Source organism: Symphalangus syndactylus, chromosome 15 (genome assembly GCF_028878055.3).
Source record: "Symphalangus syndactylus isolate Jambi chromosome 15, NHGRI_mSymSyn1-v2.1_pri, whole genome shotgun sequence".
Lineage (NCBI taxonomy): Eukaryota > Metazoa > Chordata > Mammalia > Primates > Hylobatidae > Symphalangus > Symphalangus syndactylus.
In genome coordinates this window covers 78,612,341-78,631,117 of record NC_072437.2, presented here as the reverse complement: position 1 = coordinate 78,631,117, position 18,777 = coordinate 78,612,341, and the positions used below count along the sequence as shown (strand labels likewise).

At 39.5% G+C, this 18,777-nt stretch overlaps 1 protein-coding gene and 1 long non-coding RNA gene across 29 annotated transcripts in view; one reads left to right on the top strand and one right to left on the bottom strand.

Moving 5' to 3' along the window:
• The window catches only part of LOC129464232 (uncharacterized), a 149,779-nt gene that overhangs the window by 3,247 nt on the left and 127,755 nt on the right, over nt 1-18,777 (bottom strand). For 2 of the 3 annotated variants that reach the window (XR_010116010.1, XR_010116011.1), the window contains one exon: nt 1,775-1,952. The exons of the other annotated variant lie outside the window; for it this stretch is intronic. This is a non-coding gene — a long non-coding RNA (uncharacterized lncRNA). Of the gene's footprint in view, nt 1-1,774; nt 1,953-18,777 lie in introns of those variants that run through there. 3 annotated transcript variants of the gene reach the window in all.
• Nucleotides 14,427-18,777, top strand: part of MTRF1 (mitochondrial translation release factor 1) — a 48,113-nt gene continuing 43,762 nt past the window's right edge. For 14 of the 26 annotated variants that reach the window (XM_063619068.1, XM_063619070.1, XM_063619061.1 and 11 more), the window contains exons 1-5: nt 14,427-14,684; nt 14,767-14,978; nt 15,915-16,036; nt 16,928-17,008; nt 17,349-17,771. In XM_063619068.1, the coding sequence (XP_063475138.1) occupies nt 14,953-14,978; nt 15,915-16,036; nt 16,928-17,008; nt 17,349-17,771 (652 nt within the window). In that variant the 5' untranslated portion in view covers nt 14,427-14,684; nt 14,767-14,952. The other 12 variants (XM_063619075.1, XM_063619065.1, XM_063619064.1 and 9 more) reach the window with 10 other exon arrangements.

Below are 18,777 nucleotides of genomic sequence, written 5' to 3'. Positions count from 1 at the left end.
CTTACTACAATACTACTGAGTTTTTGTAGAGTTAACATTTGATAATAAAATTTGTCTGTTTAATCTCAAAAAAAAAAAAAAAAAAAGAAAGTGTGTTGCACCTACTCCATCCTCCTTACTCCTGCTCTGGCCATGTGAGGTGCCTGCTCTGTCTTTACCTTCCGTCATGAATGAAAGCTCCCTGAGGCCTCCCCAGAAGCCACACAGTTGCTGGACCCATGCTTGCGCACTGCAAAACCGTGAACCAATTAAACCTCTATTCTTTATAAATAACTGAGCCACATGGTTGTTCTTTATAGCAATGCAAGAATGGCCTAACACACTCCTATTCTTACTTAGATTAAGAGTTGACAAAATACCTTCTCAACTAAGTTGCATTGTTATGTTAAGAACACTAAGCATTAAACTATTTAAAGACTTTCGTCTTTGGGAAAACTATAGTTTCTAAAATAGGAAATGCAGACATTTTCTAAGTAATTTTCAGATAGGTAAAGCAGAACAGCCTCCTTAATGAAACATTGCCATTTAATGCACCAATAATTTATCAACCCATGTTCATTACATAACATCGTACTGTATATCATAATGAAATGAATATAATAAACTCAGCTCTTTGGATCAGTCTTTTTTATTTTATACTGAATTTTTGTTAAAAAAAAATTGACCAGCTTTTGCTAAGATTCACGTTTCCTGTAATGAAGTATTCTGCTCTTAGTTGTGGGTGTACTGGAGTGTAGTGTGTGAAACACTCGATGTGATCAAAGGATGAAGATCGTATTTTGATAAGATATGACATAGAGATTAATTTACACTCATTTCACAAGGAATAATCAAACTGAATAAAAATGTCATGGGTAAAACAATTGTTTTTAAATCCCCATTTTGGCCGCTGGTGCTTATGACTATCCTGGGTTAGCAGGTCCACTTATCTAAGTACTTGCAAGTAGAAGGACCATAAGTTTTATACATAAAACCATCTGGTCTTGACAGAGATGGTGCACCTTCAGTCTTAGAAGACCCATTTTCTATCTTGGTTGTTTTGAGCAAGACAAACTATGTAGTGGATCAAGTGTTCTGGCTAGAATCTTTCTTCCTATATATTTCACCCAACAGGCTGAAAAGATTCTTTCATGTATCTTGAATTCCCAAATCACTTCCAAAGAAGTGGCAGGATGCTCACTGGCAAGAGATGATCGGTCTTTAGAAAGCCTGTCAACTAAGCAAAAAGTTGTGTGAGGATTCTCCTATAAGACTGCTACATATTTTGGGTAGTATGTTTGACACCTCTGCTAGTTCCAGTTTTCCCATTTGTTTTTTTGTTGTTGTTGTTGTTTGTTTTTTTGAGACAGAGTCTTGCTCTGTCACCCAGGCTGGAGTGCAGTGGCTCGATCTCAGCTCACTGCAACCTCCGCCTCCTGGGTTCAAGTGATTCTCTTGCCTCAGCCTCCCAAGTAGCTGGGATTACAGGCTCATGCCACCACTCCCGGCTAATTTTTCTATTTTTAGTAGGACGGGATTTCACCATGTTGGCCAGGCTGGTCTCGAACTCTTGACCTCAGGCAATCTGCAGGGTTGGGATTACAGGCATGAGCCACCACGCCCGGCCCAGTTTTCCCGCTGGGCTGGAGGCAGTGAGTGTCTCAACTTTGGAGCAAGCATGCCCTCATGCAACCAAAAAGGAGAAAGGAAAAGGTTGTCTCTCCCCAAAATTCCAGGACAACAATTCACAGATCTCCTATTTTACCCTGCCCTAGAATTCTACCCTTACCTTGAACTTACAGCAGTAACTCTCAGTCTGAAAGAGTCTTTGTACCTCCTAGCCAAGGAGGATACCAGCTTCAATAAACCAGAACTTTGACCAAGATGGGAAGTTTATTGATTCTGAAGGAACTTATCTGTAGCATCCAGCAGGGCCATCAAGTTCAGGAATGCAATGGGTTTGTTGCCAGTACCTGCAGAGAGTCAGAAGCCATGCTGGGTGATCCAGGGAAATCACTCAGAATTCCTGCCAGCTACACCAAAAATGTCAGCCAAAATTAAGGCTGTTGGAACAGAAATAATTTGATAAAAGTTTACTGGAAGACAAATGTGAAGATCAACCCAGGAAGACACGCCAACCAAGTTGAAAGCTAAAGGCAAGAGAGGGGTTGGCTAGATCAGATCACCTCCACTGCCATAATTTTCTCACTGTTATAATTTTTGGAAAGGTGATTTCAGTAAGTGTAAAAAAAAAAAACTAACTAAAAGATGATGACAGTTGGAATGACATCTGCTTTCCTCACCATTGAGCCCCAGCACTTAGCAGAGTGCTTGGCACATGGTAGGTATTTAATAAGAACTGATTTGGCCAGGTGTGGTGGCTCATGCCTCTAATCCCAGCACTTTAGGAGGCCAAGGCAGGCAGATCACTTGAGGTCAGGAGTTCAAGACCAGCCTGGCCAACATGGTGAAACCTCATCTCTACTAAAAGTACAAAAATTAGCCAGGTGTGGTGGCACACACCTGTAATCCCAGCTACTTGGGAGACTGAGGCACAAGAATCACTTGAACCCAAAAGGTGGAGGTTGCAGTGAGCCGAGATCAATGCCACTGCACTCCAGCCTGGGCGACAGAGTGAAACACCATCTAAAAAAAAAAAAAGGAACTGATTAGATGAAGAGAATTTTAGTGACTTGCAATCTAGGCAGAGGAATTAGTAATGTCAAGAAAAATTGTTAAAGACTTTGAAATGGGTGAAAGATTATGGGGTGTCCTGTTATGTAAACTGCCTTTAAGCCATTTTACAACTCCTATAAGTTGTAGAAAACTGATAATAATGCAAATGATTATTGTCCATAGAAATGCAAATTGTGTACAATGGAAGGGCAAGTGATTATGGCCTTGCAGTTGTTCATCTTTTAACCATTTTCCTATTTAGGAAAAAAAAAAAGTGCAGCTAACACTTGTTTAATTTGACATAAATATGCTCTTTGAGCCTGGAGCAAATCTGACTGATTTTCAATGTGAAAATAAAATATAAAAACTGTTCTTAGGCTGGGAGCAATGGTTCATGCCTGTAATCCCAGCACTTTGGGAGGCTGAGGTTAGCAGATCACCTGAGGTCAGGAGTTCGAGACCAGCCTGGCCAACATGGTGAAACCCTGTCTCTACTAAAAATACAAAAATTAGCCAGGCCTGGTGGCACATACCTGTAATCCCAGCTACTCAGGAGGCTAAGGATGGAAGATCGTTTGAACTTGGGAGACAGAGGTTGCAGTGAGCCAAGATCACACTGTTGCACTCCAGCCTGGACAACAGAGCAAAAACTCTGTCTCAAAAAAAAAAAAAAAAAAAAAAGCTGGGCATGGTGGCACATGCCTGTAATCCCAGCACTTTGGGAAGCCAAGGCAGGCAGATCATGAGGTCAGGGGATGGAGATCATCCTCATCCTGGCTAACATGGTGAAACCCCATCTCTACTAAAAATACAAAAAATTAGCCGGACATGGTGGCGGGTGCCTGTAGTCCCAGCTACTTGGGAGGCTGAGGCAAGAGAATGGCATGAACCTGGGAGGCAGAGCTTGCAGTGAGCTGAGATCGCGCCACAGCACTCCAGCCTGGGCAACAGAGTGAGACTCCGTCTAAAAAAAAAAAAAAAAAAAGTTATTGGAGTTATTTCTAAACAGAACTGACATTGGAATTGTCTGAATCCTCAGAATCAAGTAATTTGGAAAAACCTGGTTCATCAAATGAATCTTCAGCCAACAACTGCTCCAGAACAATGTTAACATCATGCATAGGAATGCTATGTTTTCTAGGATTTGACATTTTCAGTAATCAAGAATTACTATGTTTTGTAAATGGAAGTACCACAACTAAAAACAGAATGCTATAATAAAATGATGTCTTTTGTTTCTAAAGTCCGTACACTAGAGTGATATGAAAATAATAATAATAGGCCGGGCGTGGAGGCTCATGCCTGTATTCCCAGCACTTTGGGAGGCCAAGGCAGGCGAATCACTTGAGGTCAGGAGTTTGAGACCATCCTGGTCAAAATGGCAAAACCCTGTCTCTACTAATAATACAAAAATTAGCCAGGTGTGGTGGAGCGTGCCTGTAATCCCAGCTACTCGGGAGGGTGAGGCACAAGAATCACTTGAAAACAGGTAGCAGAGTGAAACTGTGTCTCAAAAAATAATAATTATTGTTATTATATATTTATTATTGATAATAAAATCAAGATATTTCGTGTCAAAGTTATCATGGAGTAAACATTCCAGCCACAAGCACTGCCAGCAAGTATTCTCAGGGTAAACAGGAAAGGGGTTCAACAAATTTGTTTCAGAATTCCTTATGGTGTACTTATGTGTCTTGGCATTTTCTTTAACCAGTTATAACATCTACTGGTTTTCTGATTTATTAATAAATTAATCATTTTTGCACATGTTCAACTTCATATTTGTACAAGGGTCATAACTTTACCTTTTAAAAACATGCTTTAGCAGTATGAACAAAAAAATAAGTTTGAAAGTGTGTTTTCAGGAAATAAGTCATCCTCGAGCTGAAACATGAGGGTCTTGGAGGATGTCATTAAAGTCACCTCACAGTGTTAACAAGAATTCTGGACAGAAATATAGTTACAATTAACCATTAATCCAGTAACACTTTAGCCTACTTCCTTGTAACCAAAAGTCACATAGCACCAGATAGTGACCCTTTGTGTGTATTCCCATTGTTCCTGTGAAAGTAAAATAAATCTTGAGGCCCCCAAATCACTAAGCTAAAGGGAAAAGTCAAGCTGGGAACTGCTTAGGGCAAACCTGCCTCCCATTCTATTCAAAGTCACCCCTGGGCTCACTCAGACAAATGGATATCTGATTGCCTCCTTTGGAGAGGCTAATCAGAAACTGAAGGAATGCAATCATAGGTCTCTTATCTACCTATGACCTGAAAGCTCCCTCCCAGCTTGGAGTTGTCCCACCTTTGCTTTGAGTTGCCCCACCTTACCAGACCAAATCAACGTTCAGCTTACATTTTTTTTTTTTTTTTTTTTTTTGAGACAGAGTTTCACTCTTATTGCCCAGGCTGGAGCACAATGGCGCGATCTTGGCTCACTGCAATCTCCGCCCCTCAGGTTCAAGCAATTCTCCTGCCTCAGCCTCCTGAGTAGCTGGGATTACAGGCGTGCACCACCACGCTAGGCTAATTTTGTATTTTTAGTAGAGACGGGGTTTCTCCATGTTGATCAGGCTGGTCTCAAACTCCTGACCTCAGGTGATCCACCTGCCTCAGCCTCCCAAAGTGCTGGGATTACACCCAGCTCATCTTACATATGTTGATTGATGTCTCATGTCTCCCTAAAATGTATAAAACCAAACTATGCTCTGATCACCTTGGGCACTTGTTGTCAGGACCTCCTAAGGCTGTGTCACAGGTGCATGTCCTCAATCTCGGCAAAATAAACTTTCTAAATTAACCGAGACCTGTCTCAGATATTTGGGGTTCACATTTTGGTAACCATGGAGGGCTTCCAAGAAGATGCCTCTAACCTTTGACAAATTTCCTCTTGGTGCTTGGTACCAGCATGAGCTAATTTTATGGCTCAAATCCATGGGACAATTTGCTGAGGTCTGGGAGCACCCATCCAGAAAATCACTGATCTCCAAAAATTTGGTCAAGATCTAAAGTTTATTTTGCTGTGCAACTACCCACCCCCTGCCCCCGCCTGCCTTTTTTTGGCATTTTACTTGCTTCCAACAAGGAAGGCAAAATTTTCTGCTTCCATGACGATGGAAGGTAAGTAAATCCTTTATGTAGTTTGAACTCGCACCCAGCAGGGAAGATGAGTTCAAGTGTTTTTCTTGCTTCTAGGATGGTAAAAGGCAGTCTTTAGCTTGAGACCCATCCCTAGGTAAGTTGCTGAATTGGGATTTTGTCTTGACTGAAATTTAACAATAAGCTGGTCTCAATTTCTCCTTACCATTAGAGTGCTCAGTGATGTGATCATATTGTTGGGTTTTGTTGTTGTTGTTGTTACAGTTTTTCTCTCATCAGATTTGACCAACTCTACCTCACTTGGTCAAATTTGAGTGAGAATTCCAAGATATGGGTAACAAAGCCTCTCTAATTTGGCTAAAATTCCTCACAACTGCAAAAGAGGAAAAACAAAAATCAAAAAATCATGCACTTTGTTTCTGTGTTTGCTTCCTATCTTTAAAACAAACAAAAAAACAAATGTTCTTTCATTTACTTTTCTTCCACCCTATACCTCCTTTCCCTTTGCCATCTGCAGTACCAAAAAATTTAAAGAAGGCTTTTAATGACTTGAATCCCTGTAAAGAATTCAGAACAAAGGCACCACGGACACTTTTTGTGGTGTTCTGCTTTCTTTGTAAAGTTTCAAGAGTCATGAGCAGATTGTTCTTAGGTCTCAAGCTCTGTTTTTCTGTATTAGATGACCTGATCTCTTTGGTTTTGGGGGTACCAGAGATTACTTTGTTCTGTGAGAGGATTTGACTGTGGCATGTGTAATGGCAGATGATGAGAACTACAAAGTTAGGGGTGGCTGAGCACAGTTTACAGGAAGTGGTCTTGGCTGTTTTTTTCTTTTTTTTTTTTCTCCTAGGAAGTTGTTGGTTAAGGATCCTGATTCTAGTTCAGAGTTGCTTTCTAAAGGGTCTTCTCTATTCATTTTTCTCCCCAAGTTGATCTCAATTCAGCTTGTCTGTGTGCATTTGCATGAAGAAATGAACAGTTGTTTTCACAGGTTAACAGGAGACTGAGTTTTCTCAGTTCCAAAGAGAAAGGGCTTTTGCTCCTCCCAGCAGAATGGCACCCCTGGGTGACCAGGGGCCTTGTGGGAGTGTCTTGGGGGTTGACCCCTGTGATGTGCAGTGGCCCTACTGGAAAATCCCAAATAAAAATTAATTTTTAAAAAGGCTCATCCAGGAAACGCATATAAGGGCTGATCACCAGGTGTTTTAAGTCCTCTCGGAGATCATGGACCTCTGGAGAGAGAAACTAAAACATGAAAGAAGATGGAAATGACTCAGTGGTGACACACTGTGTTGTCCTGCCCACAAGCAGCACATATCGATCCACTACACAAAAACCCTAGGCCACAGCTCAGTTCCTCCTTTTAAGAAAAAAGGTGGGAAACAAATAATCTAAGAATGAGGAGAAAGCAAGGAGAATGACCCCCTTTTGAGCATTCTGTAGGTTTCATGGTGTCTATACTTGCCAGAGTTTACGTAAAATGGAAGTAGTATGGTCTTTGTGCACATTTACGTTAAGGAAAAAGAGCCCTAAGGTCAACCTGCAAACTTTAGAGTTCCTAAGTTCTCTTTTCTATTTTCTTTTCTGCCTGCTTTAAATCTGCTGTTATTTGTCTATTAAGATAAAAACCACTGTTTGGATCCAACAGGTTTTTTGCAAGCCAGTGAATTTGTATTTATCTCATGTCTAAAGTTTTGAAGTAAAAGCTATATGGGGTGTGTGTGTGTGTGTGTGTGTGTGTGTGTGTGTGTGTATGTGTATTTAAAAGGCCTTTGGACTGGGAGCAGTGGCTTACACCTAGAATCCCAGCACTTTGGGAGGCCAAAGCAGGTGGATGACCTGAGGTCAGGAGTTCGAGACCAGCCTGGCCAACATGGTGAAACCCCATCTCTACCAAAAATCCAAAAAATTAGCCGGGCATGGTGGTGCATGCCTGTAATCCCAGCTACTTGAGAGGCTGGGGCAGAATAGCTTGAACCGGGGAGGCAGAGGTTACAGTGAGCTGAGATCACGCCATTGCACTCCAACCTGGGCAACAAGAGTGAAATTTCGTCTCAAAAAAAATTAAATTAAAAAATAAAAAATAATAAAAAGCCTTTATAATTTATATAGTTTTATGTTTAATTAGCAATTAAATTCATTTTAATTTTTCTCTAGCACGTGGGACTTTTTCTTTCTGTACCTTATGATGTAAATTTTGCTGTTTGATTTTCACCTAAGTTGTTTCCTTTAATATGCAAATTTAAAGCTATTTAGCTAACAACTGCCTAGGGTAGTGAGACAGGTTATCAAGAATTTGAAAGTATAAGAGGAAAAAGAGCTTAAGATGTACTTCTATCAGCATCCCTAATATGTCTATGTATTTATGTGTTATGTACACAATGTTTCACTACTGAAAATATCTAAAAGAGCTCTAATTAATTAACTTAAGAAAATAAAAATATGTGAATCAAATATTTTAATCAGGAAAAAAGACTAGTTAAATGCTTTTTCAAGTTTATATAACTTAAGTAAAATCTTTAATAAATAAGCTAGCTTTAAAATTATTGGTAAAGTAATATTAGAAATGTCATAAAAATTGCCAACACAAATTTTTGTTTGCATTTATTAATCAAGAAATTTCATAATTATCCTAACCAAATACTATAAAGTTTCAAAATTTGGCATAGGGGTTACAAAACTATAAACCCAGCCCAAGATAGAATAAACTTTGCTTATGTAATTTTTAATAAACAAGACATTGATATTGGTTTAATGGAAATAGCTACATCTTAAATTTAATAGGATTACTATAACTTCTAATCTTGTGGCTTTAGGCAGTCTAGTCCATAGGCAGTAAAGTTTGTTTTGGGAAAGGACTGTTATCTTTGTTTCGAAGCTCAACTATAAACTAAGTTCCTCCCAAAGTTAGTTTGGCCTACGCTCAGAAATGAACAAGGACAGCTTGGAGGTTAGAAGCAAGATGGAGTCAGTTAGGTCAGATCTTTTTCACTGTCCCAGTTATAATTTTGCAATGGTGGTTTCATAACTTTAAATCATGACTATCACAGTTTTCATAACTAAAATAGGTAAATGATTAAAATAAAATAATTAGGTAAATGTAATGGGATAAATGTAGAAAAACTCATCATAATTTAGAATATAAAATTATATTAAATTAAATAATAGATATTTTGTTGTTTGGGTATTTTCTAATAAAAACATATTGTAGGAAATAAAATAAAATAATAAAATAGTGTGTCTTTTAAAAAAAGTGAACAATTTTTGTCTAATTGAAAGCTTATTTAAAGGTTATGTACAAAACAAGGTAAAAGGGCTGGGCATGGTGGCTCATTCCTGTAATCCTAGTACTTTGGGAAGCCAAGGCAGGCAGATCACATGGTCAGGAGTTCAAGACCAGCCTGGCCAAAATGGTGAAACCCTGTCTCTACTAAAAATACAAAAATTAGCTGGGTGTGGTGGCGCACACCTGTAATCCCAGCTACTTGGGAAGCTGAGGCAGGAAAATTGCTTGAACTCGAGAGGCAGAGGTTGCAGTGAGCCGAGATCATGCCATTGAACTCCAGTCTAGGTGAAAAGAGTAAAACTCCACCTCAAAAAAAAAAAAAAAAGTAAAAGGAAACAGGAAATAAGAGGGATGTAAAGAAAGTTATAAAAATAAAGAGGTTTTGTTTTTGGTAAGAAAGCTTAAAGAGAAATAATTTTATATAAGAAACAATCTTGTATGGTAAATTTAGTCCTAGAATAAAATGACTGGTTGTTTTTAAAAAAAAAAAAAAAGGGATGGTCACTTCAAACCAGAAAGTCCAAGCATGTCACGAATGGTCTGTGTAAGTCACAAGAAGAGGATTTGTAAGAAAAAAAAAAACCCAAACACTTTTATATGATCAAGTTATCTAAAATTAACCAGAAATTATAATGGTCTCTCTAGGGATTGGGCTTGATGTAAAAAAAGAAAACACTTATACACTAAATAATTAGAACAATAAAATAAATTTTCTTAAGGGATTGATTTACTCAATAAATTACAGGAGATTATAGTTTTCTTAACAGAAAATTCAACTTTTATTGCATCTTGTTTTTGGCTTTCTCTCCCCTTTTAAAAGGGGACGTGAAATAGGAACACTCTTCTTCAATTCCTTTTCAGCTCATATAAGTTTTGTTTCCCCTTGAGTTCTGTTTGTTGTAGCCTGATGCTAAAATGTTTTCTTAAAGGTCTAAAGGAAATGTTTTCTTTTTCTTTTCTTTCATTTTTTTTTTTGAGATAGAGTCTTGCTCTGTCACCCAGGCTAGAGTGCAGTGACGTGATCTCAGCTTGCTGCAATCTTCACCTCCCGGGTTCAAGCAATTCTCCTTCCTCAGCCTCCTGAGAATGTCTTACAATGATCTGTGATATCAAATGTTTTTAAACCTTCGATATTTGACAAACTTTCTAAAATCAAATTATAAATTATGTCTTTTTTTGATCTAATTAATCCTTTAAGATATTAGTTTCCCTAAAGTCCAAAAATGACATAATTTGGCTTATTTGGTATAAAAATTACACAGGAAGCATTGTCAAATATGAAATGGTGTTTGGTTACTCCCAAACCCTTACTATCTGCCTAAGTGATTTCTTCTTAATTCCTGAATCAGTAGCATTTCTGATGTTAGAATTATAAGGCTTTTGTTTAAGGATTAATTCACATCCCCATTGCTCTTATAGATAGGATCTCTGATGTTAGAATAATAAGAAATTTGTTTAAGGATTGCTTAATATTGTTTTCAGATCCTGAATTTCAGTGGAATAGCTGATGCCAACCAGTTTGAAGATGCTGGGCAACATGATGAAACCCCTTCTTTACAAAAATACAAATAATAAGACTAAAATAAAAATTGGAAATCCTAGAAATTGTTCAGAAAGCAAGCTTTTTAATTTGATCACCATTTTTTTTTCAACAGTATCTCACTCTGTCGCCCAGACTGGAATGCAGTGGTGGATCACAGCTCAGTACAACCTTGACCTCCCAGGCTGAAGTGATCTTCCCATTTCAGCCTCCCAAGTAGCTGGGACCACAGGCACACAGAACCACACCTGACTAATTTTTTTATTTGTAGAGATGAGGTCTTGCCATGTTGCCCAGGCTGGTCTCAAACTCCTGAGTTCAAGCAATCTTCCCACCTTGGCTCCCTAAAGTGCTGGGATTACAGATATGAGCCACAGCACCTGGCTTTTGATCACTTTTTTACTTTAGAAAAGCTTTTATTTTTCCTTTTAAAAATGACAAAGCAAAGACAAGCAATAGCTGATGAAGCAAAGTTTCTCTTTATAGAGGTTCTACCTAATCAATGAAGAATGAGTCATAAAATATCACCATTTTGCCACACCTAGTGAAAAAATGGATCTAGGCAATGAAGAGCTTCTAATATCATTTTAAAAGACATAACTTTTAAGAGACTCCCATAAGCAAAGTACACATAACCACAGAGCATAACCACAGCTATGAAGTAGTTTTGCCAAAAACAATTTAAACCTGAATTTGATCAAGTTTCTAGACCAGTTTACAGGAGATACAGGGAACAAAGGACACATGATATACCACAAGTCTAGAAAAATCTTAACTGTGTGAAACTCCTCGGGGCTAAGGATCCAGTTTCTTCAACAAATACATTGCAAGGATAAAAAAGAAGAAAAGGAGAATCTAAAGATTAAAATAAACCAACAATATAACAACCAATTGCAATGTATGTACTTTATTTGAATCTTGATATTAACAAACAAAATGTCACAAAAAAGAGAAAAAAATCTGACACAGGGAAATTTGAACACTGACTGGATATTAGATAATATTAAAAACCTGTAATTTTCTTAAGAGACAAAGTCTCACTGTTTTTTGTTTTGTTTTTGTTTTTGAGATAGCATCTTGCTCTGTCACCCAGGCTGGGGTGAGGTGGCACGATAGCTCACTGCAGCCTCTGCTTCCCAGGTTCAAGTGAGTCTCATGTCTCAGCCTCCTGAGTAGCTGGGATTACAGGTGCATGCCACCATGCTTGGCTGATTTTTGCATTTTTAGCAGAGAGGGAGTTTCACCATGTTGGGCAGGCTGGTCTCAAACTCCTGGCCTCAAGTGATCCACCCGCCTTGGCCTCCCAAAGTGCTGTGGTTACAGGTGTGAGCCACCACGCCCAGCCCGAGTTCTAAATTTCTAAGTTGTTCTGCATAGTCAGAACAACTTGGCTGCCATAACCAAAAACCATAGACTGGGCCAGGCGCAGTAGCTCACACCTGTAATCCCAGGATTTTAGGAGGCTGGGAGTTTGAGACCAGCCTAGTCAACATAGTGAGAACCCCATCTCTATTTAAAAAAAAAAAAAAAAAGCCAGGCCTGGTGGCTCACACCTGTAATCCCAGCACTTTGGGAGGCTGAGGCGGGCGGATCACAAGGTCAAGAGATTGAGACCATCTGGCCAACATGGTGAAACCCCGTTTCTACTAAAAATACAAAAATTAGCTGGGCGTGGTGGCACGCACCTGTAGTCCCAGCTACTCGGGAGGCTGAGGCAGGAGAATTGCTTGAACCTGGGAGATGGAGGTTGCAGTGAGCCAAGATCAGGCCACTGTACTCCAGCCTGGTGACAGAACCAGATTCCGCCTCAAAAAAAAAAAAAAAAAAAAAAAAAATGCACACACAAAACCACCAACTGGGTGGCCTAAACAACAGAAATTTGTTTCTTAGCCTCTTTCGAGACTGGGAAGTCTAAGATCAAGGTGGCAGCAAGGTAGGTTTCAGTCTGATACCTCTTCTCAAGGCTTGTAGGTGGCCACCATCTCACAGTGTATTCACATAACGTCTTCTTTGTTTGGGCAGGGAGAGTGAGCAAGATCTCTGGTGTCTTTTTAGGAAGGCACTAATCCTATTATGTCAGGGCTCTACACTTATGACCTCATCTAACCTTAATCACCTTAAAGGCCCTATCTCCAATACAGTCACATGTATTAGAGGGGTTAGGGCTTCAATATATGAATTTTAAAAATAAATATTAGTAATATGAACATGATTATGAATATAAACAATTCAGTCCGTAGCAGTAAGACTACTTTTTTTTTTTTTTTCGAGATGGAGTTTCACTCTTGTTGCCCAGGCTGGAGTGCAATGGTGCAATCTTGGCTCACTGCCACCTCTGTCTCTCGGGTTCAAGCGATTCTCCTGCCTCAGTCTTCGAGTAGCTGGGATTACAGGCATGCGCCACCACGCCCAGCTAATTTTGTAAGTTTAGTAGAGATGGGGTTTCTCCATGTTGGTCAGTCTGGTCTTGAACTCCTGACCTCAGGTGATCTGCCTGGCTCGGCCGCCCAAACTGCTAGGATTACAGGCGTGAACCACCACGTCCAACTAAGACTAACTTTTTAAGGAGAATAAAGCTTTATATATAATACTCAAGTTATATAGCTGAAAGCACAAATCAGAATAAATAATTAAAGAACTTTTTGGATAACTTAGGAGAATGACTTTATGTAGATCCTTTGGAACTTTTCCCCTACTGGAACATAAGCTCCATGTGGGCAAAGGTTTTCGTCTTTTCTGTTCATTGCTAAATCCTCGTGACTAGAATAGTGAATAGCACATAACTCGTGTTCAGTATTTATTGAATACATGATTGAAGGTTTTTTCTTTTTTGGAGCAGGGAGGCCCTGTATCAGAGCTTAGGAGCCACAGATTAAAGCAGATTGCCTTAATTGAGTCTTGGCTTTATCACTTACTGTTCTTTACCTTGGAGTAGTTACTTTACCTCTGTGTGCCTTAATTTTCTCCTCTGCAAACTGAGTATTTTAAGGTTGTAAAAATTAAATGAATTAATAGGGTAAAACCATTTAGAACAGTATTTAGTACATAGTACATAGAAGTAGGTATCTTGAAGTTGGTTATAAACGTTAGATACTATTTCGCATATATAGCTAATTCTCCTTTCTATGTATGTGATTATAATCTAAGAAAATACTCTGTAAAGTCAGTAATATGGTACATTTTTTGCCTTTTCTTTCACGAAGAAAAATTGAGGCATGGAGATAGAAAGACTGTAAATGTGATAGCCAAGGGCTAGATTCCACTGGATTAGTCAAAGTAGGACAATATGCTTGCATTTTCCTGCAATTGTTTATTAACTTGAGTTTTCATTCTTCACTTAATCAGTGGTTCATAAGCTATGAATCTAGGTTGAGCCCCTACATTCCCATGTGCAAAGAACATTATAAAATCACTAACGTGGAAATACACGGTCTTCTAACTTTTGGGGCTGTTACTACTTTTAAAATACAAATTTATCTGTATTATCCTTTAGTCATTAGGTATTTTCTGAAGCAATGGAAGCTGAAAGTATAAAAACTACACGCAGAATCTTCCACATTTGTGGATGATGTAAAAGGAGTCTTTATTTTTTAAAAAATCAGAAAGCAGTGCTTTAGGGGCTTCTAATATATAAGGAAATTATTGTAATTTCACATGCAATATGTTCTAAATCTTGATCTCTTAATTAGAATCGTAAAGAATCTCTCTTACAGGTTTGCAGTTAACGGCGAAAACCAAAAACTTCACATTTGGCTGGATAGTCAGTGGAGGGGGTTGGAGGCTGCCGCAAGGTAAACTACAACTCCCAGGATTCTTTGGTGCGCGCTCTGGGAGATGTAGTTTAGTCCCGCCTTGGCCCCTCCCTCCCACCATCTCCACTCCCGCTCTGGGCTCACGCTCTGGATAAGGACGGCGCGGGGGCGGTTGTCTGACGACAATTTCATTCTCGTTTTGTCATTTTTCTCATTTAGCTCATTTTTGTCATTTTAGTCCACCGTTAAGCATGCTCGAGGATGACTCCTCCGTAGAGCGGTCGTGGCGGAGGAGGGGCCGGGAGCGTGCGTTAACCCGGAAGAAGTGAACCAGGAAGTGAACATGATCTCGGGTTTGTTGGGCTGAAATGTGGCGGGTCTCGGAAGGTTCCGACCTCAGTAAAGAGAGCTAACGTGTATTCTTCTTTTTCTTAGGTACTCACAGTTCTTTCTTGATCTTCCCCGCCGCCTCCTGTATTGCCTCTTTATGGAATCACTCCATATACTGAGTTACACAGCATGGTTTGCCCGTGCTGCTGCCCCGCGGGCTGTCGTTTCTGACCTGCCTACGCTCAGAACTTTCCCCAAAGCATCAGAGTAATACTGTTAATGTGATGGGTAATGGAGAAGTCGTGCTGTTCTCAGGTGTAGTTAACCTTGGAGAGTAAACATCTTGTTTTGTTTTGTTTTCCCTAATGTTGAGATTCATGACCTTGAAAATTATGCATTCTACTACTGTTCCTAAAATGGAAATTTTAGCAATAAGTATTCGTACAAACATATATTTGTCATCCTTTTATTCTGTCTGTTAGCAAATGGATACACTTTATCTAACGTGCTTGAAAAAAGGGGGTGGTGGAATGTAACGTGACAGCTGTCCATTGGTGCTTTCTTCAACAGTTCTTTTAATAATGTGATGCAGTATCCTAAAATCTATCATTAGAACTCTGGAAACTGAATATTTTAAAGACCATTCTGAATGTTTTATTTCCTAGATGATAATGCTAAGTTAACAGACTTATAGTGAACAAATGAGCTACTATATCAATGCACCTCCTAGCATAGTAGGATCACTGGAGACAGTAAAGGTTGATTTTGATAAATGTTGATCCTTCTTTTTTTGAGTGGAGTCTATGTTGCCCAGGCTGGCCTTGAACTCCTTGGCTCAAGTGATCCTCCTGCCTCAGTCTCCTGGGTAGCTGGGACAATAGGTGCATGCTACTGTGCGTGGCTTGACCATTATTTCAACTTTGAACCTCAGAGTTTTAGGGGCAAAGTGTTTTTCTTAGAACACTTTATATTTTCCCTTTCTTACTCAGTAAGACCATTGTGTACTTTTGTTAGCTCTTGATTATCTCTGTTGGAGGGGAGGAGAACAGAAAATTATTGTACACAGCCAATTTCACCTAACCTGTAATTTTTTGAACTAATCTTTTTTTATGATTATGAATATATTCCATGCTATATATGCAAGAAACTTGGAAAACACTGAAAAGTAGAAAAAATAGCAAGCAAAAGGTATTCATAATCTCACAACTAGAGATCATTTTATTAACATTTTGGTATTTTTTTTTTTTTTCGAGACGGCGTGTTGCTTTGTCGCCCACACTGGAGTGCAGTGGCGTGATCTCAGTTCACTGCAACCTCCGCCTGCCAGGTTCAAGCGATTCTCCTGCCTCAGCTTCCGGAGCAGCTAGGACTACAGGTGTGTGCCATCACGCTCAGCTAATTTTTTTGGTATTTTTAGTAGAGATGGGGTTTTCCCATGTTGGCCAGGCTGGTCACGAACTCCTGACCTCAGATGATCTGCCCACCTTGGCCTCCCAAAGTGGTAGGATTACAGGCGTGAGCCACTGCGCTCGGCACATTTTGGTATGTTTCTTATTTAACTTTCTTTTTAAAAAATACTCTATGTGCTTTTTTTTTTTTTTTACATGTATACCATATATTGTAGAATATTTTTTAAATGTAATTGAGATTCTATTTTGTTCCTTGCTTTTCTTGCTTAATATAATTGTCACCACTTAATATAATTGTAGCGCTTTTCACCAGCCCTACTTTCTTGGTCTATTAATACTTGAACTTTTCTTCCTTTAGGATCTCAGCTAAAAGGGAAGCATTTTTGAAAAGTGATTGCAGAATTGAGAGTGAAAATTACTGAGTCCTGAACAGGCAACTTACATTCTAATTCCAGCTCTGTTTCTATCCAGCCAACTGAATAGTCATGATTAAGTTACTTGACTTCCTTGGATATCTAGATCCTTAAAGTTAAAGAATTATACAAGATAATAATAATATTTTCTTCAGACTTTAGAAAATGACTTTATGAACCGCCTTGTTTGTATATTTTCATAGCTTTCAAGAGCTTGTTTACACACTCAATTCTCGATTCTAGATACTTTCTAGAAAATAACTGACTTAACTCATTCAATTGATATATTTGTTAGTTGTACTCCTACTCATATGCTTCAGTTAATTATATATGTTGAACAGGTAGGAAGCAGTGCTGTTTTTATTTATTTTAATATGTTATTCATACATTTGAAGAATTATGTTCTTTCTGTAGACAGCTGAATTTTTTTTTTTTTTTTTTGAGATGAAGTCTTGCTCTTGTCCCCCAGGCTGGAGTGCAATGGCATGATCTCGGCTCACTGCAACCTCTGCCTTCTGGGTTCAGGTAATTCTCCTGCCTCAGACTCCCGAGTAGCTGGGATTACAGGCATCTGCCACCACGCCTGGATAATTTTTGTATTTTTAGTAGAGACAGCATTTCACCATGTTGGCTGGGCTGGTCTCGAACTCCTGCCCTCAGGTGATCCGCCCGCCTCAGGCTCCCAAAGTGCTGGGATTACAGGCGTGAGCCACCGCGGCCGGCTGGCAGTTGAATTTTAAGACTGTGTTTGGAGCTGGCTGAGGCAGTAAATGAAACAAGATTTCTTGATGTTCCTTCCAGCTTTATTATGCATGTATCTTTAGAGCTGATTTTTTTTTTAAAGACTGTGTTTATTGTATTTCAGATGCTGAGATGAATCGTCACCTGTGTGTTTGGCTTTTTAGACATCCATCTCTTAATGGTTACCTCCAGTGTCACATCCAGCTCCATTCTCATCAATTTAGACAGATACATCCTGATACAAGGCTGCAAGGTTTTAGACAAAACAGGAATTGCATTCTTCATCTGTTAAGTAAGAATTGGTCCAGGAGATATTGCCATCAAGACACCAAGATGCTCTGGAAGCATAAAGCACTACAGAGATACATGGAGAACCTGAGTAAGGAGTACCAAACACTTGAGCAGTGTCTGCAGCATATCCCTGTGAATGAAGAGAACCGAAGGTCCTTGAACAGAAGGCATGCTGAGTTGGCACCTCTTGCAGCCATTTACCAAGAAATTCAGGAGACTGAACAAGCAATTGAAGAATTAGAATCAATGTGTAAAAGTAGGTAAAAGATACTTATGTGTCCTGCATAAGGGCTTTGAAAAAAAAAAAACCCACACACTTATGTGCGTGTGTGTGAGTACAGATTTGATTTTCTAAGTTAAAACTTTATTGAACTTAGTCTTTGTTTTTTTTTTTTTCCACAGAAGCAGGGTCTCACTTGTTGCCCAGGCAGGAGTGCAGTGACTCAATCGTAGCTCACTGTAACCTGTAAGTCCTGGCCTCCCACTTCAGCATCCTGAGTAGCTAGGACTACTGTGCCAGGGCTTTCCAAAGCGATGTGATTATAGCCACCGAGCCACTGAGGCTGGCCTGAACTCCGTCTTTTTAAAAACCTACAAGTAATAAGCTCAACACTTGTAAAGAACAGGGCTCTGTACAGAGTGTTTGACACACTTCAGCTGCTAAAGATCAACTCTACTAAGTAACCAGGCTCCTCGTGGTACTTGCCATGGTCTCAAGGTCTGGGAGACAAAATGTTGGTCTTTTCAGAAGCTTTATTTTATTGAGCAGACCTTTGTTGAACACTGTACCTACATACAAGGGCTACACATACAGTTCCTACCCCATCAATGGGCTTCTATGGTCCAGTGAGAGAAACTTATTTAAGTATTGTTTATAATGTGAGACCTGCTTTACTAGAGGAAGGCACAGTTTCACGGGAGCAAAGAGGAGAGGGCACCCAAACTAGCCTGGATTGATTGGGTAAAGCTTCCTGGAGGGGACCATGCGTTAGTGGAGCCAAGAAGGAAGCTTTATATATATATATATATATATATATATATATTTTTTTTTTTTTGAGACAGAGTCTTGCTCTGTCACCCAGGCTGGAGTGCAGTGGTGCAATCTCGGCTCACTGCAACCTCTGCCTCCTAGGTTCAAGCAATTCTCCCACCTCAGCCTCCCGAGTAGCTGGGACTACAGGCACCTGCCACCATGCTCAGCTAATTTTTTTTGTGTTTTAGTAGAGATGAGGTTTCACCATGTTGGCCAGGCTGGTCTCAAA